The 27973-nt window shown below is 39.1% G+C and overlaps 1 protein-coding gene across 3 annotated transcripts in view; it reads right to left on the bottom strand.

Annotated features, from left to right (window-relative positions):
* Positions 1–27973, bottom strand: part of WDR19 (WD repeat domain 19) — a 122473-nt gene that overhangs the window by 35065 nt on the left and 59435 nt on the right. For all 3 annotated transcript variants that reach the window (XM_032400209.1, XM_032400207.1, XM_032400208.1), the window contains exons 21-32: positions 26465–26522; positions 23610–23750; positions 23447–23529; positions 22895–22978; positions 21287–21433; positions 20842–20966; positions 18677–18789; positions 17018–17086; positions 7293–7370; positions 5672–5768; positions 4015–4139; positions 1331–1412 (exon numbers count right to left, since the gene is read on the bottom strand). In XM_032400209.1, coding sequence (XP_032256100.1) covers positions 1331–1412; positions 4015–4139; positions 5672–5768; positions 7293–7370; positions 17018–17086; positions 18677–18789; positions 20842–20966; positions 21287–21433; positions 22895–22978; positions 23447–23529; positions 23610–23750; positions 26465–26522 — 1202 coding nt within the window. The remainder of the gene's footprint in view (positions 1–1330; positions 1413–4014; positions 4140–5671; positions 5769–7292; positions 7371–17017; positions 17087–18676; positions 18790–20841; positions 20967–21286; positions 21434–22894; positions 22979–23446; positions 23530–23609; positions 23751–26464; positions 26523–27973) is intronic.

The following is a 27973-nucleotide window of genomic DNA, read 5'->3' as shown; positions in this document are numbered from 1 at the left end:
AATGCTCTTAGCACAAATTGCCAAATTGCTTTCTAGAAAGGCCATACCAATGTCCATTCCTAGGAGCAGTCATGTGAGTGCCCGTCCAATTGCACCCTTTGCCAGCATGGTATACAATTATTGTAAAGTCTTTTTCATGTAACAAGAAAGAATATAGTTATAGAAGAGGGGTTGGTGAATTTTGACCCGTGGGCCAAATCTGGCCCTCTGTTTTTGTATGGCTCATGAGCTAAGAGTGGCCTTTAGGTTTTCAATGGTTGAAAAAAATCAAAAGAAAAATATTTTGTGACATGTGAAAATTATATGACATTCAAAGGTCAGCATCCAAAAATAAAATTCTGTTGGAACACAGCCACGCTCATTCATTTTCTTACAGTTTATATAAAAATAGTAGCTGTGACAGATCGTTATGATCCATGAAGCCCCAGACATTTGACATCTGTACCTTTACAGAAAGATTTTGTTGACCCCCGTCATAGAATGTGAGAAAGTCTTTTAACTGAAGAATGTTATAATGACAGGTCGTTAAGAATGATGGGACCTTTTATAGTGGCGGTGGCCCGTTGTGGTTGAGAGCGGAGTCAGACTTATTAGCTAACAGTGTGATCTTGGGCAAGTGTTACTGCACTTCTTTTCCCTCCGTTTGCTTCTCTTGTGAAATAGGGAAAATAATAAGAGTACCCATGGGTGTAGTTTTGAGGCTGTTCTCCTTAGAAAGATCTGCTTGATCTTGGCTGGCATCTGGGAACTTGGATTTTGGGCGAGTTTCTACCATTTCCAGATCAGAGTGGCTCACTGTGCCTAAATTCTTTGTACAGTGTGGTTTATGCTGAACACCTGCTTTCTGGGAGTGTGGCAATGTTTCCATGCCAGGTAGGGGATGCCTACATGACCAGCCCCCAGTACCACCCCTGGGCACTGAGTCTCTCATGAGCACCTCCGGTAGATACCATTTTACATGCGTTGTCACACAACTCACTGCTGGAGGAGTGTGTCCTGTGTGACTCCACTTGGAGGGGACTCTTGGAAACATGCACCTGTTCTCATCCAGACTTCACCCCGCGCGCCTTTTCCCTTTGCCAGTTTGGTTTTGTATTCTTCTGCTGAAATAAATCTTAGCCTTCAGCACTACTATGTGTTGCGTTCTGGGAGTCCTAGTGAACTTGGGGGTGGTCCTGGGGTCCCATTAGACTACTTCCTGGGGTGGGTGTGAGGATTAATGAGTTAATCTGTGTAGAGAAGAGTGACTGGCAGAGTTAGTGACTGTAGATCTTACGATGCCACACTGATGCACAAATATGGGTGACAGGCCCTTCTCAATAGTACTTACGTGACGGAAACTTGCTGATGTTGTTGGCCACCCGAATAAGCATACGTGCCCCTTTCATATGATCTCCATTTTTAACATGAATCTGAAATAAATGACATATTTTACTCTTAAGAGATTTTGATTAACTCTTAATTCATGCTTTGTTCCCCCAAATAATCAACTCCTTCATTATGACCCTGAACAGGGTTGTCCCATGATCCTCACAGCCTTACCTGGCTTATGGCACTCGGGATTTCTCCTTTATTTCTCCTTCCAGCAGCTGCTGCCTGGCCCCGTGGCCTCACTGACCTTACCCCTCCTCTATGCTCTGCTTTTTACTTCGCCCCAGACCATGTGACATGAGTTCACATCCCTGATCCATCTCTTACTGGCCATTTTTGGAGGGCTAATAATACCAACTTTGCCAAGTTGTGAGACCTGAAAGCCGAGGCTTTCAGGCGAGAGAGAGGATGAGTTGTTAAAGGAAGAGGGCAAAGGGGCAGCGGCAGCTGGAGGGCCTGAGATTGGGTGAGTACTGAGTATGAGTGGGGCCTGTGTCGCCTAGGATGAGAGGAGGCTTGGAGAGTCAACAGGGCCAGGCCATGATGTCGCCATGTCATCCAGCAAGATGGGGCAGCCCACAGAGGTGGGGGGGGGGGGGGGGTGGGGGGGGGGGGGGGGGGTGGAGAGAAGTAGAGCCAATAGGAGGCAGAACTGGCGGTATTTGGTGAGAATGTGCAGGGTGAGGTTAGAGTAACTCCCAGGCATCAGGTCTGAGCATTTACTGCTACATGAGAAATACGAACTGAATCTAAAGCTGCTTGTTCTGCGCTGACTCGGCCTCAGGCTGCCCAGCTCCGTCATCTAGACTCCAAGGTCCCGGGCTGTGCCTCTGTCAAAAGCCCTGTTCCAGCTCTGGGAGGAAGCATCCACCAAAGCTGTCTTGATATCCCCTGAAATGTGGATGACTTTCTTCAGTCCTTTGGGCCAAACATGCCTGTGACATAGTTACATCAATGTGTTCTCACTTGAAAAGGTTTAACAGTTTCCCTTCTGGTATCACAAACAGTTAAACATCTTGAGAATGTGTGGTGCTTGCATAAGAGTCGAGAAACTACAGCAAATGGGGAAGAGTCCCAGGTGCTCTTCAGTGGGAGGGGGAGAGGGTGTCTGGGGCCAGAGGAAAAGAAATATACTTGAGAACCATCCCTGCGACTTAGGGTGGTAGAAAGCCCTGGTCCTGGAGGGCTGCTTGCTTATAGGATTCCCCAACTTTTGCTTCCTGTCTTCCACCCTGAAAAGCTCTATTTTGCTGGATTCGGTGCCCGCGCCACATGGGCACCACCACTCATGTCCGCAGTTGAGAGAGACCGCCCTTCTCCCTTTCTACTCCTTTCCAAATGAGACGAGGGATCCTCCTGCTGCCCTGGAGGGAAATGTACTCTTGAGGATTCCAAGTTGGAATTCTCGTTTTCTTACCATCAGTGTTACAGAACTGTGTGGCCTCATATGGGAGCCACTAGCCACATAACAGCTATTTAAATTTTAAAACTAAAATTACATAAAATTAAAAAATGTAGCTTCTCAGTTGCACTAGCTGTATTTCCGGTGCTCCACGGCCAGGCTGGCAGCTGCCATATGGGGCAGCACAGACCCAGCCACCTACAACACTGTAGAAAGTTCTGGACAGCGCTGGTAGAGATAATTAGGACCTGAATCACTCATAACATGACTCCTCTATCCTAGGTACCGTCAAAATTAAATAAGCTCTTGTGGACTGGCCTGGAAACCAAATTAACATTAATATGGGAAGATGTACTTTGATTTAATGAAAATTTGGAAAAATATGTAAGTTGGATTCTGCCTGTATCTTTACAGAGATATGTGTGTAAATATATTACAAAATTTACATATATTTACACACACATAACATTTAAGTAAATTGTACATACAAGTATTTGAGGTTTGCATGCTATAGTTTGTTTTTATTAAGAATTACTAATTGAAAAGACAGAATACACAACTGGACATAAATATAATCCTAATGTGGTCAAAAAAAAAAAAAGCAGTGCACACATGTATTTCCCAAAGTACAGAGGATATATACAGCACCGTGGTAACAGCTGTTACATCTGGTGATGGACTTAAAGGGTAAATTACTTTTTCATTATACTTTTCTACATTCTCTAAATTTCCTCCGTGAATATGTATTATTTTTATATTCAGATGAAAACTAAATAGTATTAAACATTGTGGAATTGTATAAAATCCACTGTCTTAGAATTCATAAACTAGTAAGCTCTGGTTAAACAAAAATGCCTTAAGTAAATCTTCTTTTTGACCAGGTAATACATTTATATGCTTCAAAATCTAGACAAGATAGAAATACATACACAGAGAAACCCGCTCTCCCTCTTGTCCCCTGACTGGGGATTACTGCCATGCCTCCTCTACTTTTGCTAGCTAGACTCTTGAGTCTATTTCTAGTTTTATTTGCAATGAATATATATTCATTCTTATTTTCTGCCCTTTTGTACACAAAAGGTAGCAGACTGTATAATTATCCTGTATGTTGCTGTTTTTCACTTAACAATACAGAGATCTAGAAAATCACTCTAATCCAATGGAGAGGTGCCCATAAGAAATCCCTTCAGGTGATAAACTCACTTGGCAGATTGTGTCCCAAATCACTCAAAGGACCTCACCTTCACTAGTATATAACTGTGCAGAATCATGAGGTTGGTGGCCATCTCAGAGGGAATTTTGATCTTCTGGGATTTAAGTTCTGCATACATGCTAAAGAGAACGTCATGAGCATTCCGATAGTTTCCTGGAAAAAAGGTGGCAAAATGACATTATTACAAAGGATGAAATCTGAGGACTTTCTGTAGGCCCTTGTTTTATTTTTTTAAAGTTTTTATATAAATTCCAGTTAGTTAACGTGGAGTGTAATATTAGTTTCAGGTGTACAAGACAGGGATTCAGTACTTTCATACATCACCCGGTGCTCCTCACAATGTGGGCCCTCATTTTATAAGGAGATTTTGTTATTAGTAATATCTTTATAATTTCTTATATAAAGTAACTCAGTAGTTTTTCCTGTGGTAACTGATGGTACGAATATCCAGCCGGTCCCTCAGGGAGAAAATGGTGTCATCCTACCCATCTCCCTCTTCCTCAGGACACCACCACCTGCCACCAAAGCCAATGGGTCATCAAGTTTGGAGTCTACCTTCCAAGTCTCCCAAACCCAGCCTGGCCCCAGGCCCACTTTAATGCTTCTCGCCATCTGTCCGCCATCTGTCCGCAGCAGTGTGCTCCTCGCTGCTTGTTCTGCCTCCATGCTGATGTCAGAGTGTTCTTGTAAAGACCTCAAGTTCACGCTCCAACATGAAACCCTCCAAGAGCCTTAGGGATTGGTGGCAAATTCCCAAGCAAAGGGCCAGAGCCCTTCAGGATCTGCCTCTGCCGACCTTACCAACCTGACTTGGCCGTCCCCTCCCTCTGTGCCTCGGTCGGTGCCCCTGTGTCCCCTGCTACTGCTCTCCCCGCATGCCCCTCTCCCTCTTCCTCTGCCGTCTCAGCCTTCCAAAGCTCCAGAAGCTTCCAACTTCTATTGCCTTCTGTCGTCTCCGCCCTCGTGATGAGGTGGACCCCTCTCCTGACGCCCTTCTACTGGATGTCCTTTCCATCGTGGCTCTTCTCACCCTGCATAACAACCCTGAACCTACTTTCCATCTCTCCCACCAAATCACGACTCCCTGAGGGTGGAACCGTGGCTCAGTCTTCTGCATCCTGAGCTCCCACCATGTACCCTACACTAGGTGTTAGGTCAATAAAGTAGTGACTTACTTAATTGCATAGTTGCCGAAACTGTGTTCCGTATTTATGAACATCTAAAAGAATCAGCTTGCAAAAACTAGATGTCAGACTAATTCTCTTGGTCAATAAATATTTAGAGAGCATGTAAGTAAGTGAACGGAACCGTTCCGGAGGTTCTATAAATAGTCCCTGCAGACTATTAAGAACTAGGTCAATTATAATACCACATCATCTCCCATCTTCTAGTATCTCTTCTGTTGTTAAAGGCAAATACATGGGATGGCAAGAAAGTGCTGCAAGTGTAGGAGAGGGGCCGCGGGGCGGAGAGGCCGTGCAGGGGAGAGGAAACAGCATGATCAAGAGAAGGCGTTAGTGGAGTTACTCTGTGATGGGGAAGTATCTCGCTTCTCTCGAACCCTAGTCTTCAGGGTTCGGAGCAAACTCAGATTAGAAAAGGGCTACTACTTCCTGTGCAGAAAAGGGGCTGGAACTTAATTCTCCTGCTTGAATATGAGAAAAACACGAGTGCCCGGGGCCTACCGGCAGACTGCTCTTCTCTGGCAATGATGATGGCGGTCCGCGCAGCCTCTCGGTACTGCTTCAGGGCCATGTACAAGCGGAACAGGTACTTGGCATCCTGACATACAAACCATTACAGAAACATCACTTTCTTCATTAGCTAACGGGAGAAACACCTAGAATTTTGCATTTCAGTTGGAATCCACTTTTGATACAGTTTTTAAAAAATCCATTGATAAAGAATTTATCAAGTATTTATTCATAGTTTAATATGTGCCAGGTTGTATTCTAAGTACTTGAGAAATATTAGTGTGTTTAAATCCTCATGCCCTCCCCGGGAGGAAGGCACAATTATATACTAATCGCACTGGTGATAAGCAACCACAACGGGACCTCTGCAGAGCCTGGATCTGAGCCACAGTGGTCGGGCTTTAGAGTCTGTGCTCCTAACCCTACTCCACAGACTTATCTCCTGCGTGCTTGAAATCAAAATGTATTCTTACACGATGTACCAATTCGTAAAATTTCAAAAATTGCTACACCTATATATATATATTTCTCTGGCCCATAAAAACCTTTGGCCTTTGACTATTTTTCTATTCCTATTCTCTTCACCTCTAGACAACTTCCTATGTTGGTTTCCTGACTATTAGAATAAGCGGACATTGGGTGAGCTGGCTGGGAAGAGTTTAAGGGCCTGTGCCCTTTGGCAGGTTAACTTAGCCTCCCTGTGTCTCCGTGTCTCTACCTGTGAAATACTGGAAATGGACCCGGGGATCAGGTTCGCTATAATCCTCTCCTGCTATGACATTCTAGCGCCTTCTCTCCTAATCAGTAACATGACTTCCTTCACAAGAAAATCACCTCAAACATCAAAGCCAAAGGGAAGAAAAGGCTCAAGGGTATCCTCAAAGGAAACCGTCCTCATCAGGACTGAAAGAAGACCAATGTCTGTGTGAACTCCCGAGTCACATACTTTGAAAATATGTTCTTAATGATTTATTTCTACTTTATATTTACAGTGAGTTACTTTTATGCCAAATAGGATTGTTATTAATTCCCATAACTTTTGAAATATGAACAAAGTATGCTGATTTTTAGGGATTAATGCTAACTCATAGTTCTAATAATATTTTTTCATAGTTCCCAGAATAAATACAAGTCTTTAAGGGGCGCCTGGGTGGCTCAGTCGTTAAGCGTCTGCCTTTGGCTCGGGTCATGATCCCAGGGTCTTGGGATTGGGCCCCAAGTCGGGCGCCCTGCTCGGTGGGGAGCCTGCTTCTCCCTCTCCCTCTGCTGCCCCCTCTGCTTGTACTTGCTCTCTCTCTTTGCCAAATAAATAAATAAAATCTTAAAAAAAGAGAAAAACCTCTTTAACCTTTGAGGAAAATTGTGGGTGGTGAGAACTGCTATCCTGCGGGTGAGGACTGTGCCTGTTGCAGGGGCAATGCCAATTTCAGAGAGTGAAAATATCCAATATCCTCTAAAATGCAGGGTCTGTCCAGCAGACCTCAAGCTGTGCTCACAGAGAAAATTTAATAAGTCTATGACGCAGAAGCCATTATAGGTAAAAACAGGGCAGAATAAAGTCAGGTCATAACTAAACTACTTAAAATCCAAGTGACAACAGTATTTCTAGTACCTTAGGCATGCCGTCACTCTCTCCCATCAGGTGGTCTATCAGCTGACCGGTCAGCAGTTCATCTTTGGCCTGACCAACCTGTTTAGGAAGAGAAAGAAAATGTAAATTCAGCATCTTAAAACTAGAAAGGAAGGGGAGTGGGGGGAGACAAAGAATCTTGTGCTAAGGAAATGGAATAAAAAAAAATTGTAAAAATACCTGAAGTCAAGTGTCTGACATGATATAAATTTAGGGTCTTTCTTCATTCATTTGTCATCGCCATTAATAAAAGTCTATCCTTAGAAGCTATAGCTTCTCTAAGTGCCTATATCAAAAGTCCATATATATATATTTTTTTTACACACACAATATACTTCTTGGATGTTTCAGTAAAAACTTCCTTAAGGTAAGTGACTGTGACATCTAGATGACAGGGTCTTGAGCACAGGAACCGGGCCTTCTGTGACAACATGGCACCAAGCACTGCATCCCCAGCACTCCCCAAGGACATGCCCTTGTCCATGGCCACCTGGAGTCCAAAGCCGAAAAAGTATGGCCATAGGAGCCTAGGAGAGAGCAGGCGGCAAGTGTGGGTGGAGTTCTGGAGAGGACGCTGGCCTGGAGACCTCGATCTGAGAGTCACCTCCATGAAGGTCAGAGTTCAATCACTGATGTGTGGTGTGGTGTTGATCAGGAAAAATTATGGACCATATTGGAGGATGGAAATGTGTTAGTTTTAGCTAGTAGGAATAATTATTGACAAGAGTAGGAGGCTTAAGAGTCTTGTGTCTATAAAAAAGGGGTGAGCCAAGAACAGAACTGGAGCTCCACCAAAGGGAACGAACACTGAAGGGTGCAGTGCTGCCCTCCTCACATTAATGACACAGTCAGAAAAGCCGCCAGAAAGTGAAGGAGACAGTCATCAGGACACAGCAACATATGGCCTAACTTGCTACACCTCAGGGGAAAGGACAAAGAGAAGTTAGAAAGTTCCTTGTGCACAAGGGATCGTAGTGAACCTGTGGAGTGGAGAGGCTCTTGTGGCTGCAGAATTTCTACACACTTGTGTGTCATCAGTGCAAGAAAGCTACGCTTTGAAGCTACGCTTTTGTTGCCTCTGCTTTTACCACTGCTGTAAGGAAGGGACGCTGTAAGGAAGAGAAGTCCTGTACAGTTCCTCATCTTGATGGCTTTTGTGGATAGTTTTGGGTGAATAAGTCAGTACAGAGACATGGTTAAAGCAAGGGCTCTGGAGTCAGCCTGCCTGAGGTCAAAGGATCACCTGTGTGATCTTCAGCAGGTAACTCTTGGGACCTCAATGAGGATCAAAATAATACCTAACTCACAGTACTGTTTTAGGGATTAAATAAGTTAATACCCTTAAAGGGCCTGGACTGGTGCTAAGCAGATGGTGTTGCCAGATACAGCAAATAAAAATACAGGGCACCTGCTTAATTTGAATTTCAGAAGGTTGAACACACTCAAAATGTTAGGATAGATGGAAAGGGGAGCCAGTAAGGAATAGATGTGGCCGCTCAGAATTAAAATTAAAAGGAGGATGGAGACAGAATGCTGAGGAACACTTACATTTAAGGAGCAGAGGAGTCAGTGATGGAGGCTGAGAAGGGACCATCTGGGAAGTAACTGGAGAAGCAGTGCTCTAAGGGAGTACAAATTTCAGGAAACATGCAGTACAGTAGCATAAAATGCTGCCAAAATATGGAATAAAGACTAAGAGACTCATGTATTCAGCAAGTAAGAGATCAGTTGGGGACCTTTTAGAGAAGGTTTACAGTGAACCTGTGGGGAGGAGAGGCTCTGGAGTCAGCCCGCCTGAGGTCAAAGGATCACCTGTCTGATCTTCAGCAGGTAACTCTTGGGACCTCAATGAGGATACAAATAATACCTTGTTTCTATAAGGTATAAAATAATACCTTTACAGAGAGGTGAACGCAGAAGCTGACTACAAAGAGGCAGGAGGGCCCCAACAAGATAATGGATACTGTGAAGACCCATCTTTCTCATTCATCTCATGGGTTCACTCAGGTAATGATTCCCAACGAGGGCTCTACTACACACATACACCAAGAATGTATTTCAGAAACTTCAGGGGTAGAGGATGGGGGTGGGTGAAGTATGAATATTTTTAAGATATTCTCAATTACAGGATCAGCAGGTAAGAGTGCACAGATTATAAGAAAATTCAAGTCAGGGGAGGGGGTCTTAAGGTGGAAAGAAATGGAGGACTGGAAGGAAATTTATATCATCTATATAGTGCTTTCACTGAGCTGGGAACCAACATGTGTTCAATTCAGCAAATATTTATTGAATGCCCACAATATGCTAACCATTCTATGAAAAAATGGGTCCTTGATCTTGAGGAGCTATTAATCTGAAGGGGGATAACTGCAGTGGTAAGTGATGTTCAAACTACTTAGAGAAGATTCTAAGGAGGGTGAAATTTCATCCAGAGGACATTTTAGGAAAGGCTTGTGTGTGAAGTGGGTCTTGCATGTTGTATAGGAGTATGAAGACAGAGGTGTAGGAGGGAGGGTGGCCTAGGTGTAGGGGCCAGCAAGAGTGAAGGAACAAAGGAAGGGGAGCCCCAAACTACTCACGTAGAAGTGGCCAGTTTAGTGTAGCATAGACAACTGACCTAGAGGAGTGAATAGGCAATTTGCTTGGAAAGAAGACTTAGGGTTTAGTCCTAGCTCTATTATTTTCTATTTGGGTGGCTTTAGGTTAGTCATATCATCCTCTGGGACCTCCGTTTCCTCATCAATAAAATGAAGGAGGTTAGACTGGATCACTGCAGGGGTACCTAAGATTCTGTGATTCTTGAAGGATAGCTTGGGAATAAATTGTGAGGCGATGGGGAGTCACTCAAGGGTCTGCAGCTGAAGAATACAAGGATTCAAAACTGGACTTTAGGAAAATTATCCATTAGTGAAGTTCACGATGCACTCGTTTGAATGAATGAAGTAAGCCCAGTAATGGATAATAAACACAAATATGTTGGTTTTATAGGCTACATGTCCCTGACTTAATAAAACTTATTATTATAAAATACATAGCATAACACCTAGAAGTAGATACTGTAGAATTAAAGAACACCAATAAAAGGAGAAAAAATTTGATAGCTGCAAGGGACATCTAGAATTTTGTCTGATATTGATTCCCTTGACTTTTCTGAGAAATGCTCCTACTTCCATTTCAACCATGGGGTTCTAGTGGGACTTTCGTGCCCCAGAGGACCCCATTCTCTATGACCAAAGAAGTGGGAATGTCAAGGGGTGGGAATTTAACCCAGTTTGCCAAAGCAGGATATTCCATCCCTGTGGCCACTAGTTGTTTAATCTTGGAATGGACATCTGAGCTAACCAAATCAGAGTCCTTCTGGATTTATGAATTTGGGACCAGAATTCCAGTCCATCTTTGGTAGGAAGGGTGGGAAATGTATTCTTGAGAGCTACTGGAAGTCTTGAGTCCAGCTTTCTGGAGGAAGTAGGTCTTAGAAAATGTTGTGGATATGCAGAGAAAACCAGACAATGTACCTATTTTTATAATAAAATAAAATGGCATTATGTAGATGGCCAGAGAATAATTTCCATTCTTTAATAATTTCACTGCAGCTTCAAATTCAGGTACTTTTAGAAAATACTAATTTTTATGTCACAATAAAAAATACCAACACTTATAACTGAAAAGGCTTAGAAACAGAATATTCCTAGCACCCAAATTATGGTCTCTAAAACTATTTCTCACTAAAAGGAATCAGAACTCCTTAGAGAAATGGCTGATTCCACGTCTGGGGCAAGAAATGGAACCTGGCCACAACAATTAGGCAAGAAAAAGAAATAAAAGGCATCCAAATTGGAAAGGAAGAAGTTAAAGTGTCACTATTTGTAGACGACATGATACTATACATAGAAAACCCTAATAAATCCACCAAGAAACCATTAGAACTAATAAATAAATGTTGCAGGATATATAATCAATATGCAAAAATTTGTTACCTTTCTATACACTTTTAATGAAACATTAGAAAGAGAAATCAAGAAAAGAATCCTATTTACAATCGCATCAAAAAGAATAAAATAGCTAGCAATAAATTTAACCAAGCAGGTGAAAGACTTGTACACTGAGAACCATAAGACACTGATGAAAGAAATTGAAGAAGACACAGATACAAGGAAAGATATTCCATGCTTATGGATTAGAAGACTATTGTTAAAAATGTCCCTATTATCCAAAGCAATCTAAGATTCAGTGTGATACCTATCAAAACTCCAATAGTGTGATACCTAACAAAACTCCAATGGCATACTTCACAGAACTAGAATAATTCTAAAATTTGTATGGAACCACAAAAGATCCCAAATAGCCAAAGCAATGTTGGGAAAGAAGAACAAAGTTGCATGTAGGAATCATGCTCCCTGATTTCAAATTATACTACAAAGCTACAGTAATCAAAACAGTACGGTATTAGTACAAAAATAAACACACAGATTAATGGAACAGAGTAGAGAGCCCAGAAATAAACCCACATATATAGGGATGATTAATCTATGACAAAGGAGCCAAAAACACACAATGAAGAAAGGACAGTCTTTTTAATAAAAGTGTTGGGAGGGGCACCTGTATAGCTCAGTTGGTTAAGCATCTGACTCTAGATTTTGGCTCAGGTCATGATCTCAGGGTCAGGAGATCAAGCCCAATGTCAGGCTCCATGCTGAGCGTGGAGCCTACTTGGGATTCTGTCTCTCCCTCTCCCTCTGCCCCCAGCTGTTTGTGCTCTCTAAAAAGAAAAAAATTAAATAACAAATAACAAATAACAAAATAAAAGTGAATAAGACAGGTGCAGCCCCTGCCCCACTCCCCCACAAAGTTGGGAAAACTGGAAAGCCAAATTGAAAAGAATGAAACTAGATCACTTTGATACACCATACACAAAAATTAACTTAAAATGTAAAGACTTGAATGCAAGACCTGAAACCATAAAATTCCCAAAAGAAAATATAGGAGGGTAAGCTCCCTGATATCAGTCTTAGTGATGTCTTTATAGATCTGACTCCAAAGGCAAGGCAAACAAAAGTAAAAGTAAACAAATGGGATTATATCAAACTAAAAAGTTGCACAGCAAAGGAAACCATCACCAAAAGGAAAAGGAAATCTGAATGGGAGAAGATATTTGCAAACTATATATCCAATAAGGGGTTAATATCCAAACTATATATAAAAAATTCATATAACTCAACAACAACAAAACCAACCTGATTAAAAAATGGGCAGAGGATCTGAATAGATATTTCTCCAAAGAAGACATACAAATCGCCAACAGGCACATGAAAAGATACTGCACACCACTAATTATTAGGAAAATGCAAATCAAAACCACAATAATATATCACCTAACACCTGTTAGAATCGTTATTATCAAAAGGACAAGAAATAACAAGTGTTGGAGAAGATGTGGAGAAAAGGGAACCCTGGTACACTGCTGGTGGGATTTTAAATTGATATAGTCACTATGGAAAACAGTATGGAGATTCCTCAAAAAATTAAGAATAGAACTACCATATGCCCCAGTCATTCCACTTCTCAGTATTTATCCAAAGAATACAAAAACACTAAATTAAAAAAAAATGTTCCCTTATGTTTGTTGCAGCATTTACAATAGCCAAGATATGAAAACAAGTTTCCATCGATAGGATGAATGAAGATGTGGTATATATATACAATGGAATACTACTCAGCCATAAAAAAGAATGAAATCTTGCCAAATGTGACAACATGGATTGACCTTGAGGGTATTATGCTAAGTGAAATAAGTTCAAGAAAGAAAGATACCACATGATTTCACTCATATGTGGAATCTAAAACAAAATAAAACCAAAACAAATTCATAATTCACTCATAATTCATATCTTGGCTATTATTATATATATATATACATATAAAATATGATATTAAAAATGAAAAAATAAAAAAAAACAAAAGCACTTCTAGAGGTCACCTTTGGAGGATGCTAGGGAACCAACTCATTATTCTTAAAACTAGTAAACAAAGGGGGAAAAAATCAAGTATTTACCCTATTTTTCTTTTATCTTAGTGTAACAAAATAGCTGATGTGGAATTCAGAAGGAATGACAAATATCATCATTTTGCAACCCCTAATAAAATAATGGATTTAAGTAATAAATATTAATGCCTGCTGAAATCATTAGGTGAAAGGCTGATGGGAAACCTTATAATGGAGGGATCAGGCTGACCACTTCAACATCCAATAATCGATCTTAACACCATAAAAACAGAGATGACAAATTATGGGCTACTATAGACTGAATGTTTATGTACCCTGCAAATTCATATGTTGAAGCCCTACCCCATGATGTGATTGTATTTGAGGATAGGGCCTTTGGGAGTAGTTAGAGTTAGATGAGGTCATGAGGGTGGGGCCCTTATGATGGGATTAGTGGTGTTATAAAAAGAGGAAGGGAGAGAAATCTCCTGGAAAGGCCATGTGAGGACACAGCAAGAAGGTGGCCATCTACAAGCCTGGAAGAGAGCTCTCAACAGGAACCAAATTGGCTGGCACCTTGATCTTAGCCTTCTCAGCCTCCAGAACTATGAGAAATAAATTTCTCTTTTTTAAGTCACCTAGTCTGGTAGTTTGTTATGGCAGCCTGAGCTGATTAAGATATGAGCCTACTTAAGCAAAATAAATCAATCAGAGAAAGACAATTATATGATCTCACTCATATGTAGAATTTAAGAAACAAAACCAGAGGATCATAGGGGAAGGGAGGGAAAAATAAAACAAGACGAAATCAAAAAGGGAGACAAACCATAAGAGACTCTTAATCATAGGAAACAAACTGAGGGTTGCTGGAGGGGAGGTGGGTAGGGGGATGGGGTAACTGGGTGATGGACATTAAGGAGGGCATGTGATGTAATGACCACTGGATATTATATAAGACTGATGAATCACTGACCTCTATCTCTGAAACTAATAATATGCTACACGTTGATTAACTGAATTTAAATTAAAAAAATTAAAAAAGATCCAAAATAGACCCAAACGAAATCCTAACGAGAAAAAAAAAAAGATATGAGCCAACTGATGTGATGAAATAGGAAGTACATGGCACCATCTATGAAGTCATCCTCCTAAAAATATCAAATCTATGTCTGATCAAGTCTCTAGATTTAATTACCAGTTAGTGGGAAATACAGGAGATGGGGAAATTTGCATTCTAACTAGATGTTCAATAACATCAAGAAATGACAGAAAAATTGCAATGCAATGTTGGGAATATAAAATGGTTTAGCTGCTTTGGGAAACAGTTGGGCAGTTCCTCAAAACGTTAAATATAGAGCTAACATATGGCCTAGCAATTCCTAGGTATATACCCAAGACAAATGAAAATACATGTCCACACAAAAACTCGTACACAAATGTTAACAGCAGCATTATTCATAAAAGCTTGAAAGTAGAAACAACCCAAATGTCTAACAACTGATGAATGGATAAACACAATGTGACAGAGTCCAACAAGGGAATGTTATTCAGTCATAAAAAGGAATGAAGTATTAGTACATGCTACAACACAGTTGAACCTTGAAAACATTCTAAATGAAAGATGCCATACACAAAGGTCACATATTGTGAATGATTCCATTTATATGAAATGTCTAGAGTAGGCAAATCCACAGAGATAGAAAGTAGATTGTAATAAAGAATACATATAACACAACAATTAAGACAGTGTGGTGGTGGTCCAGGGGAGACAAATCAATGGAAGAGAATATAGAATCCAACACCAGACTCACACAAAAATGGTCATTTCATCTATGACAAACACTCCATGGTAATTCACTGGGGAAAAAAGGTCTTTTGATAAATGGTGCTGGATCAACCAGATATCCACATGGGGAAAAAAAGATTCCTGACTCCTACCTCATACCAAACACTAAAGTTAATTCAGGATGGGCATAGGCCTAAACAAGAAAGCTAAAACAATCTAATCTCTAGAAGAAAACATATGGGATGGACAATGATTTCTTAGATAGGACTAAAAAACACTAACCATTAGAGAAAAGCTGGACTTTATTAAAACTTCAGAATTTCTTTCCATCAAGACACCAATGAAGAATAAAAAGGCAAGCCACAGCTTGAGAAATTTTCACAATACATATATTTGATGAAAAGACTTGTATCTAGAAATTATAAAAAAAATCCTACAAATCAGTAATAAGATGAGATGATATAATTAAAAATTAGAAAAAAGATTTAAAAAGCACTTCACAAAAGAGGATATTCAAATGGCCAATATACATATGAAAAGTTACTCCGTATCATCAGTCTTTAGAAAAATGGATTAAAACCATAATGATATACCACTATACATCTATCAGAGTAGCTACAATGAAACAGACTGGTAAGTGTTAGTAAAGAGAGCAACTAAATTCTTTCACACTGCTGGTAGAGTGTAAACTGGTACAACGACTTTGAAAAACATGTTTGGCAGCACCTACGATTGCTAAAATATGTGTATTTTATGACCTAATAATTCTACTCCTGGATATATACCCAATAAGACAGAGTGTTACGTCCATCAAAAGACATGAACCAATTTATGGCAACATTATTCATAATATGCCCAAACTGGAGACAACCCAAATGTTGTGGTACAGTCGTATAGCAGAATACTACACAGCCACGAATAAGAATGAACTATTGCTGGGCGCCTGGGTGGCTCAGTTGGTTAAGCGTCTGCCTTTGGCTCAGGTCATGATCCCAAGGTCCTGGGATGGAGTCTCGCATCAGGCTCCTTGCTCAGCAGGGAGCCTGCTTCCCCCTCTGCCCCTCCCCCCTGCTCAAGCATGCTCTCTCTTGCAAAAATAAATAAATAAAAAATCTTAAAAAAAAAAAAAGAATGAACTATTGCTGCATGCAGTAACACACATGCATTAACAGACTTACTGTTGATTGGAAGAAACTGGACACAAAATAGTACAAAATACGTATGATTCCATTTATATGCTAGACAGATACAATCAATCTATAAGGATAGAGGTCAGAATTGTGGTTACCCTTGGCTGGGGGCACTGACTGGGAGGCAACATAAGAGAGGCTTCTGGGAGCTGGAAATGTTCTATATCTTGATCTCAATAGGGGTTACACCAGCGTACATATATGAAAAAATGAGTTATACACTTGGGATTTGTGCACTTTACTGCATGCAAGTTATACCTAAAAGAAAATCCAAAGGTTCTTATCTTTTATATACAGATTTTGTACCCATAAATAAATGACATGATGTTTGTGATTTGCTTTAAAATAAAACAGGGAAAGAGGTGGGGGGTATGAATAAGATAAGATTGGTCATATGTTGATAGCTGCGAAATCAGACGACAGGTACATGGGAACTTGTTACACTATTTTTGTATGTTTTTTAAAACTTCAAAAAGTTTTTTTTTTTTTTAAAGATTTTATTTATTTATTTGACAGAGAGAGAGAGAGACAGCGAGAGCAGGAACACAAGCAGGGGGAGTGGGAGAGGGAGAAGCAGGCTTCCTGCTGAGCAGGGAGCCCGATGTGGGACTCGATCCCAGGACCCTGGAATCATGACCTGAGCCGAAGGCAGACGCTTAACGACTGAGCCACCCAGGCGCCCTAAAACTTCAAAAAGTTTTAAAAAATATTGGCATTCTCAAAAGTTCTCATTACAGAGTTTACTTACAGTTTCAATTGCCATTTCTATTGCTGCATTATCTTCTGAGCTCGGACATTTCAGGAAATGTTTAAGTGCCTGAAATGAGAATTGTATAGCAACTGAAAATTTCCAGACCACTTTCACACTGGGGAAAAACAAAGCTGTCACACACTCAAAGTAATGATAGTTCCTGAAAGTATCTTCCTCTCAGCCAGGGGCAGGCATTGTCTTAAAATCGACACTTAAAAGGCTGAGTGCAGTTTGAACAATGGAAGGATCCAGTGAATCCTCTGAAGAATTTAGTTCTGACTTCTGGTGAGATGAGAATGAAACATAAGCCCTCTTTCACTGTGAAGGTATAATTATTTTCATTCATTTGTTCGTTCAACAGCTATGAACTGCCCCCGTGTTGCTACGTACACGGGATTGTGCTGGCTGCCAGGGATAATCCCAGGAAGGAGAGGATAAGGCCCCTCTTGTTGTATTATGCACAGTCTAACTGGGGAGATCTGTGTAATGTGATAATATAAGGAACCAATTATTTTAAGTCCTCACTGGCTAACGCCACAACATCACACCACCACACCTATGAAGAAATTTAAGGTTATAAAAGTTTAAGCGATAAATGGGCAGCATGACCGGTTGTTTTCATAGGTGCTGTGAGGAAGAAAAGTTGATTAAACATGGGGATGATCCCGAAGGTGCCACCCAGGAAAAAGGACTTGAAGACGCACAGGTCCGTGTTAGATAGAAGGAGGGCAAAGAGGAATCTAGATGAGAACAGGGATGGGAAAAGGCTAATGGGAATATGGGTTTCTTCAATGGAAATAACTGGATGCCAACAGCTGGTTGGGGAGTTCCGGCTTGTTGGTCAATTTGTGGGAATTCTCTTGGGTGCCAGTTAAGGAGCCTGGACTTTATCTAAGTGGCCAGAAACCGTAAATTGGTGGCCAGAAGGCTGAGTTCACACACAGACATGTTTCTTTGGCGGGCGAGGTATTACACAAATACCTGGGCCCATATTTTAAAATTGGGAGACCGAGCCTTCTGTTTCTCATGAAAAATCCTCTGATCCGGCACTAGTAGGACCAACTCCTGAAAGGCAACAATGTTCTGGAAGCAGAAACTATCTCCTCCAGACCAAACAGGTGCTACCCAGTGGTCCCCAACTTGTCACACAATGAATGCACAGCTTCACTTAGTTCCGGCCCTTGCTTGAACACCATAACCCCTGCTGTAGCGGCTCTTTAGCAATGGAAGTACATACCATTTGGGGCACAAAATGAAGGGTGAGTTATAGGGACAGAAACTAAAAACAGGGAAATAGAAATCATATTGTAATAATCTAATAATAGGTGACCCAGGTTTGAATTAAGCTGATGGTCGTTAGAATGAAAAGGGACAGATGTCAGAGATACTACAAGGGAAGAATGTCATTGGCTGTGGAAGAGAGAGGATGATTTAAAATTAGCTCAGACTTCAGATCTGGGTATCTGGGAGCATAATATATTTTAAAATATTTCTGGGGTGCCTGGCTGATTCAGTCGGTGGAGCATGTGATTCTTGATCTCGGGCTCGTGAGTTTGAGCCCCACATTGGGCACAGAGATTACTTAAATAGATAAAAAAATATTTCCCATAGGCATTCCTGGGGACTTCAATGTATATTTTCTTGGGAAATACTAACTCGTGAATATTGGCCACACAGCAAGAAGAATTTTCCAGCCTGAAAATGTCTTTTTTCTCCTTCAAAATATAAGGCGACGCTTTGATAGTCTTCATTAGTAGTATCTTCAGAACCTACAACAGAAGTTCATTGAGTAAAATATCTGAGCAAAACTTGTTTACCTTTTATTGTTAACTTAAAAATAAGATCTAAAAACAGTTGATCTAAAAATAGGTGATTAAAAAATTTTTAACTGCGAATATCAGTGTTATCATCAGTGTTTGTTTTCATCACAAAACACATTCACCATCATTATCCCAATTATCAACTCTGTTCCATCTTCTCACTCTTACATAGGAATCAGGACAGGAAATGATGAGGCTTTGTGAGAATCTAGGTTGTGGTCTGACATTACCCTTTGTGACTTTTATCCATCTCTAAGAGTCTCAATCTCATTTCCTGAAACAACAGGAACAGCTAGGACTATAATTGCAATCATGATGTGCCTAGAGTTTCAGAACAATCATAGATCAACCTTAATACAAATGTAATCCATCTCCCTGTCTCAGCAATGCCTGGTTCAGACAACTGTCTGTATTTGTCAGACAAATAAGGAGATAACATTCAAGTAGCCCACAGATGTCATTTAAAGATAATTATTGTTTTTCTTTAGGTTTGAAGCTTCAATATGTTAAGCACAGAGGAAGAAGGACCTCAAACCATTGTTTACATTTACCCAGGGGAGTCGGAGGCCCATTACTGCACCAAAGTATAACGACAGCCCTGGCCCTCCAGCCCAAGGTACCTAGGAAGTTTACGAGAGGAGGGGTATAGAAAGGTGGAGAAAAGTCACCGTGTGTGTGAGCATGCGAGACAGGATAAGCCACATCCTTATAAGTGAGAAAACTTACAATGCGTTAGTGCTATGGTGATTTGCAGTGTTAAGACAGAAATGTCATCTGTCAAGTTAAATATTAATGATTCTAATGTTGCTTTTATCTGTACTTCTTTTTTTTCTTTAGCTCTTTATTTTCTCCAATTATCTGAATGGCTTTCTAAGATATTAGAAGATGCTTTTACCTATTTGTTCCCTTAAAGACTGAAATAAAATTGTCTCATAAATCCTACCATCAATTCTTATGGTCATTTTGTGAATTTTAAAAAACAAAATAACACAGGGCCGCCTGGGTGGCTCAGTCTGTTGAGTGTCGGCTCTTGATTTCAGCTTAGGTCTTGATCTCAGGGTTATGAGCTCAAGCCCCACTAGGCATGGAGCCCACTTAAAAAAAAAAAAAAATTAAATTAAAAAAAAACCAAAATAACACAAAAGGACAAATACTTCATGACTCCACTTATATGACACACTATGAATAGTCAAATTTATAGAGACAGAGAGTAGAACAGTGGCTACCAGGGCCTGGGGGAGAGGGAAACGGGGAGATACTGTTTACTGAGTACAGAGTTTTAGTTCAGGATGATGGAAAAGTTCTGGAGATGGGTGGTGGTGATGGTTGTACAAAGCGAATGTACTTAATATGACTGAACTGTACATGTAAAAATGGTTAAAATGGTAAATTTTTGTTATGTATATTTTTCCACACTAAAAACAAAACAAAATAAAATACCACCACAAATAACATTATGTATGGCCCTTATAAAATGAGAATCTGAACATTATTTCAGTAGTTTCTAAGAATAATTGCAAACAAGGGAAGAAAATCTATAAGCAGGTGTTCTCAGAATATAAAATTCTCTTTTGGACTTTCTTCTGGAAAATCACATCTTGTGTATATCACTCTTCATCAAAGTATAATCATAAAATCTTAATTTATAAGACAATTTAAAAAATTTATGAAAATATTTCTTAAAAAATTCTTTTGTGTTTTCTGTTACCTTCATTTTGGAACCTTGTTCTAACACTGATTGACAAATAGCAGAATTTGGGAAATCTGACCTCTTTTAAAGCCCCCCCCCCCCCCAAAACCTTAATTTTTGAAAATGGTCTTACAATTCCATCTCACTTTGAGATAGTAGGAATCCTGAAGTCTGACAAGTAACATCCAGATATGCATGTGTCTATGTATAAATGGTGTGTGGGCATGCCAATCTGATAATTAGATCGTAAGAGTCAAGTATACCTATGATACAAATCTTTAAGAGAAATTAGGGCAAACAGTGGTATTTACCAATAATGTCTGCATAGATTTCCATTTTGTTGTGCTGCTGGGCCAGTGTGAAAGCTTCATGATTACATTTGGACATAACAAGAAACTGGATTGCAGACCCGTAGTCACCCAACTGCAGAAAAAACCTAAAACAAAGTACTTTAATCAGCTTGACTCGTTTCAAATAAGTTTGTCATTTACACAATAAAATCTTTTTGCAACTATGAGAAGCCATTTAAAAATAAAAATTAGGCAAACTGCAGTTCTACGCTATATACTTATATTTGAAAAGCATACTCTCATACACTGACCACAACAAACAGACTTTGAATTTAAGCACTTAGACCTAACAAAAAAATTTAAAAAGAATAAATATTCCCTTTGAATTTATTTATTTGATGAGGGGAAGTGGGGGCTTTCTTTTAAGGCTAGTTTTTGGAAGTCCAAAAATAATGCATTCTGTTACCTGGCTACCATTTTGGCGCCATCCAGAGACTGGGTCTCCCGGACAATACTGACTGCCTTTTCAGGATTGCTGAGGTGATCCAGATAGATGCGGATTACACTGTTCCACTGTTTTGCATTCTCATAAGCCACAACAGCTTCTTTGTATCTATAAGAAAGATTTAGTTCAGAAAAGCTTTCTTACCACTGTCATATTTGGGGGGAAAATGCCAATAAATGGGACAATGTTTTATTGATGGTGGCTGCTTATTTTTCTTGAACTTCTTTGTTCATCAGAAAGAATATAAGGAATCAGCTCACTAAAACGTGTTCTTTTTAGAGGTTTGATAAACTAACAGTAAAATGCTAATATCGAATTGCATTTTCTCATCTGAACCATACAATTTTTTACACTTTACTTTTTTCCCTCACTTTTTTTTTTTGAGTTGGAAGATTATAATAGTAATATAAGCTTACTTTAGAAAACAGAAAATACAGACTATTTCACATTTACAGGTACAGCTGAGAGTGATATATAAAATCTTTGCACGTCGACCTCTGGAGGGAGCTCAAGACTTCTCTTCATTCCCCACTAGCTCTCCAGTTCTTTCCATTTTAATAAGACATTTAGTGAATATCTCTGTTGCTTATCTAAGGTTGCTTTTCTAAAGGTAGAGAGTATTGACCTTTAAGAATCTCTAAATATATATTGCCAAATAACTTTCCAATGGCCACAGAGATTATATTCCCATCAGTCATGCATACAGAGTGCATTTTGACAATATGGTGATTAGTTTAAAATCTTTCACGAGGGTGCCTGGGTGGCTCAGTCGTTAAGCGTCTGCCTTTGGCTCAGGTCATGATCCCAGAGTCCTGGGATCGAGCCCCACATCGGGCTCCCTACTCAGCGGGAAGCCTGCTTCTCCATCTCCCACTCCCCCTGCTTGTGTTCCCTCTCTGTGTCTGTCAAATAAGTAAAATCTTTAAAAAATAAATAAAATCTTTCATGATATGATAGGTTAAAATAACATACTGCTGCTTATTATTTATCATTAATTAGTATTTATTAATAATTATTATTAATTAGTATTAATTATTAGTGAGGTAGAGCTTTTTCATGTGCGTATGAAATACAATTTCATAATTGTGTTTCCTCCTCCGGGACGCCTTGCCTTTGACTTTCTTATATCAAGATGCAGGGAATCTTTGTATATTTAGAATATTAACTATCCATTGTGATATCTTGACGCTGTTTTGCGGCTTATACGGTATAGTCAGAGGTGTGGAGTTCATATTTCTTCACTTTTCTTGTCCTCTGCATCCGTAAGTTATCCTTCTTGATAAAACAACGATCACTTTGTTTTCATGCCGTATTATATCAGAAATATCAACTTTAATATTTAACTCTCAAATAAAAAGAGACAGTAGCCTATATTTGAATACACAAAGGATCACCTGAGGTATATAAGATATGGGAGAAACAGAATAGTCTGGCACTTCAGGCCAGGGGAAGGGAAAAGATGTTTTCTTCCTCCCCTCTGCTTTTCATAGAGGCTGCAAAGGTTGATGGTTAATTTATCAAACTTACACAGTGCTTTAAATTTGTACGAGTTTGAGAAACTGTACAAACCTTCCATCTGCTTCTTTCGCTTTGGCATACTGCAAGTGAATCTTTGGGGAAGAAACACGAGGCAGAAGCTCACCAACTTTTGCCCTAGAATGTAGGTTTAAGAGAATGATGTCAGCACTATGTTCACTCCCAGAGTAGCTCCCTACAATCAAATGTTAGTTTTTAGGATTCAAAACACAGCTATCATGATCTTTAAAAAAATCTTGGCTCCTATAGGTAAAAGCAGACGTAACTGCTTTTCCTTCTGACACCACACCTCTGCCCTCCCTCTTTGTGGGAAAATGAAGGCAGTTCATTAGCTCTTCGGGAACAATAGGGCTTTTTTCCCTAGTAAGTTGTCTGATCAGAGATTTCCCCACACCAAACTGACAGGACGTGCCATTCTTTGGAAAGCAAACTATGAATATGAACTCATCGAAGAAGAAGAAGGAGATAAAGATAAGAGGGAACAGGATGTCCAGGCAGGAGGAACAGCAAGGAAACAAGAGGGGAGACCACACAGGACCCATTCATTTCCACACCTGCTCAGAACAAATTTTAGCAAATTCTTACCAATTCTTACAGCGGATGTAAACAGAGGCTGCTTTGTCATAATAGAGACCTTTTTCATACAGTTGGGCTGCTTCTGAAAATTGCTAAATTAATATGAGATTATTAAAACACTGAATTTATTACATGTAAGAGCGCATGAATATTTATGCAGAGAAAAGCATACCTTCATATTCTCCAATATGGCTCCACAGTCTCTTTTAAGGACCCTGCTGGGATGCTTTAGAGCCTGGTTGACCCCTCGGCGTATGTCTCCCATTCTTATGGACATCTGGGCCACCCCAGCCAGACATACTTCATCATGTTCCTGGAATCATAAGGCAAATAACTAACAAATCAGACCTTAAGTTAAACTGATGTATTTCAGCCAAAAAATTAATTTAAATCTAAAATAAGCCCAAATACTACTTTCATTAACCCTTTCAGGCAAATCTCAAGATTATGAAATAACACTGAGTCCTCTTTTTTTTTTTAATCACCTGTTGCAAAGTTAAATTTTTTCTTTAGAAGTCCAGATCTTTTCAAATACCATATAATTTTATTCATATGTGGAATTTAAGAAACAAAACTGGTGAACATAGAGGAAGGAACTGAAAAATAAGATAAAAGCAGAGAGGGAGGTAAACCGTAAGAGACTATAGGGAACAAACTGAGGGCTGCAGGAGGGGAACTGGGTGGGGGATGGGGTAATTGGTGATGGGCATTAAGGAAGGCACTTGATGAAATGAACACCGGGTGTTATATGCAACTGATTATTCACTAAATTCTTCCCCTGAAACTAATAATACACTATATGTTAACTAACTTGAATTTAAATAAAATCTAAAAAAAAAAAAAAAAGAAGTCTATATCTTTTATGCTTAAGAACACATTTTTACTACCCCCTGTTATAATGCCTTGTATATCTTTGTATTTCTTCTTGGTATAAAATTTTATGTAAGAAGTAATATACTTGATACACAGCATAAATACTATGAACAAAATTAAGGAAAAAAAAACATTTACCAAGTTGAAGATTTCTCCACTAGACATGATTAAACATTAAAAACTTTATGTAAAATTGTTTAATTCATTAAAGATAACTAAAGAACTTTTCAAGTAACTAATCCGTACTAGTGAAATAGAATGTCAGACTGCATTTTATGTCACAGCATGTCTAATGGAACATTCTGTGATGATGGAAATGTTCTATATCTGCCTGGTCCAACATGGTAGCTAATAGTCACAATTGGCTCTTGAGCAGTTGAAATATGGCCAGTGTGACAGAGAAACTGAATTTTAAATTTTATTTAATTTTCAATAATTTAAATAGCTATGTGTGGCTAGTGGTTAGTGTATTTGATAACACAGATTTAAAAAAAAACACCTAGGGGCACCTGGGTGGCTCAGTCGTTAAGCGTCTGCCTTCGGCTCAGGTCATGATCCCAGGGTCCTGGGATCAAGCCCCGCATCAGACTCCCTGCTCAGCGGGAAGCCTGCTTCTCCCTCTCCCACTCCCCCTGCTGGGGTTCCCTCTCTAGCTGTGTCTCTATCTGTCAAATAAATAAATAAAATCTTTAAAAAAAAAGAAAAAAAAAAACACCTAAAATATATGTAGCCGAAGAAAATATCAAAAACCCGAGCAAAGGATATGATCAGGGAATTCATAAAAAAACATATAACTGACCAATAAATAAAACATGCTCAGCTTCACTAATAATCAAATACACACAAAATACCTTTTTTTTTTGGCTTATGAAATTGGTAGAGGAGATAAAATGTAACATTTGATGTTGTTGGAAATGTGGGGGGAAATGGACATTTTCATATATGGTCTATAGCTGTATGAGTTGCTATAAATTCTTCTGGAGAGCAACTTGACATTATAAAAAATTAAAAGCATACATTTTATGACCTAGAAATCCCATCTATAAGAATATATCCTTATACTATCTTATATATATATGTGTGTGTGTATATATATATATATATATAATATATACCTTATACTAATATATACTATCTTAGGTAGTTAAAGATACATGTATACTAGGTGGAATATTCATTGCAGTATTTTGATAGTAAAAAAAGCAAAAACAATTATAATTCAATAAGGGAGTGGATGAAAAAACTGTGCTACATCTAAACAACAGAATATTAGAAACTCTTAAAAGATTAAAATCAATTTGTATGTATCGATTTGAAAAACCATGAAGAAAGCAGAATGCTGATTTTCATAGAATGGATTTCAATTGATCTTTGCTAAATGAATGGAAATGAATGATTTCATATTTAGTAAGAGCCCACATTTCATACATATTTGTATGCTTACAAAAGATTCTGTGTGGAAATATATAAAACTATGAACAGTGGTTACCACTGAGTCGTGTGATAGAGGAGAGAATGGTAGGACTCTCACGTTTCGTGTTACACTGTCGTGATTTTTTAAATGGACTATAATGAAATTGTATTATTTCTGTAATAAAAATTCTAGCTATAAAACAGGATATAAGATTTTCAATCTTTACAAGACAGCACGTAAAAACATCAACTTTCATTGCAAAATTTGGTTTCTTGAGCTAAAATTCTGGGATGGGAGAATGGCTTGAATAGTGGGTAAAGTACATGCTCTCCAGGATCGTCATGTGACACAGGAAGCAGGAGAATGGACTTTTATGGCCTGCAAGTTACTATACGGGCTTATTGAAACTTTTATTTAAGAGAGTGAAAGGAAAAGCCTCGTGAAAATCATAGTTAGCCTGTAAGTGGGAAGGGATAAAAATTTTACTCCCGACACTAATAAGAAGCTCATAGTTGGCATATAAAGGAAAAGATATCTTTTTCAGACTGATAAAAAATATTTTCATCTTTAATTTTTAAGTGTTTTTAAATGATTTAACTATATCCTTGCAAAGTTGTTAATAAACTGAAAAAGAGCTCACCTACCAGATATTGAATAAATAAAATGCAATTCTGACCATGGCTTTTTAAATGAAACTAACAAACGTAAAGATAATTACACATATCTTTATTCAAGGTTACCTTATGATCACCAGTTATTCCTTTCTCATAATGAGCCAAAGCATTTACATAATCACCCCTGAAAGAAAAATCAGAGTGAATTTTAATACATAAATATGTATCTTATTTACATATACAAGATTTAAAAGATAATCTTTGACACTGAGTTGCTTGAGCTCACAAAAGATGTGATACACAACATATAAGTTTTTTTCAAATGCAGTTCATTATTATTTGCTACTTTAAAAATAATTATAGGGGCGCCTGCGTGGCTCAGTCAGTTGAGCATCTGACTCTTCATTTTGGCTCAGGTCATGATCTCTTAGGTTGTGAGCTCATCCGAGCTGAGCATGGAGCCTGCTTAAGATTCTCTCTCTCCCTCTCCTTCTGCTCCCCGCCTCCTCACTGACTTGAGTGAGCACGCACTCTGTCTCTCTCAAAAAATAATAATTATAAAGCTGGATTATGCTAGACTGTAGGGTACTTACTTTGTAGTATATTAGGCATTTTCGGGAGCTACATTAAATGTGATGGGCCACTTTTGGGGGGAATCCTTTGTGTTTAAAAAATTATTTTTTAAATTCAAGGTTATATTAGTTTCAGATGTACAATGATTCAACTATTCTATACACTCCTCCGTGCTCATAATGATAAGTTACTGTTAATCCCCTTCACCTATTTCACCCCCCCCACAACTCCCCTCTAGCAACCACCAGTTTGTTCTCTATTTTTAAGAGTATGGTTGTCTTTTTTCTTCATTTGTTTCTTAAATTCCACATATGAGTAAAATCACATAGTATTTGTTTTTCTCTGACTGACTTAATTTCACTTAGCATTATACCCTCTAGATCCACCCGTGTTATTGCAAATGGCAAGACTGCACTCTCTTTTATGGCCAAGTACTATCCCATTGTGTGTGTGTGTGTGTGTGTGTGTGTGTGTGTGTGTGTATATACATATATATATATATACCACATCTTCTTTGTCCATTCATCTATCAGTGGACACTTGGGTTGCTTCCATATCTTGGCTCTTGTAAATAAAGCTGCAGTAAATGTAGGATTGCATACATCTTTTTGAATTAGTGTTTTTGGTTTTTTGGAGTAAATACCCAGTGGTGGGATTACTGGATCATATAATAATTCTATTTTTAATTTCTTGAGGAACCTCCACACTACCTTTCACAGTGGCTGCACCAGCTTACATTCCCACCAACAATGCACAAGGGTTCCTTTTTCTCCACATTCTCACCAACACTTGTGTTTTTGATCTTAGCCATTCTGACAGGTGTGAGGTGATATCTGTTTGTGGTTTTGATTTGCATTTCCCTGATGATGAGTGATGCTGAGTGCCTTTTCATGTGTCTGTTGGCCATCTGTATGTCTTCTTTGGAGAAATGTCTGTTCGTGTCTTCTGAATAGGCCACTTTTGATGATGTCTTTTAGGGCACTATATGGTCACATGAATGAATCATGTGACCATAAAAATCAATGTATTTTCCAAAGGCCCAATATTTATAAGTAGAATATG

Source organism: Phoca vitulina, unplaced genomic scaffold (genome assembly GCF_004348235.1).
Source record: "Phoca vitulina isolate PV1807 unplaced genomic scaffold, GSC_HSeal_1.0 scaffold3, whole genome shotgun sequence".
In the NCBI taxonomy this organism is placed as follows: Eukaryota; Metazoa; Chordata; class Mammalia; order Carnivora; family Phocidae; genus Phoca; species Phoca vitulina.
This window is presented reverse-complemented; position numbering and strand designations above follow the sequence as displayed.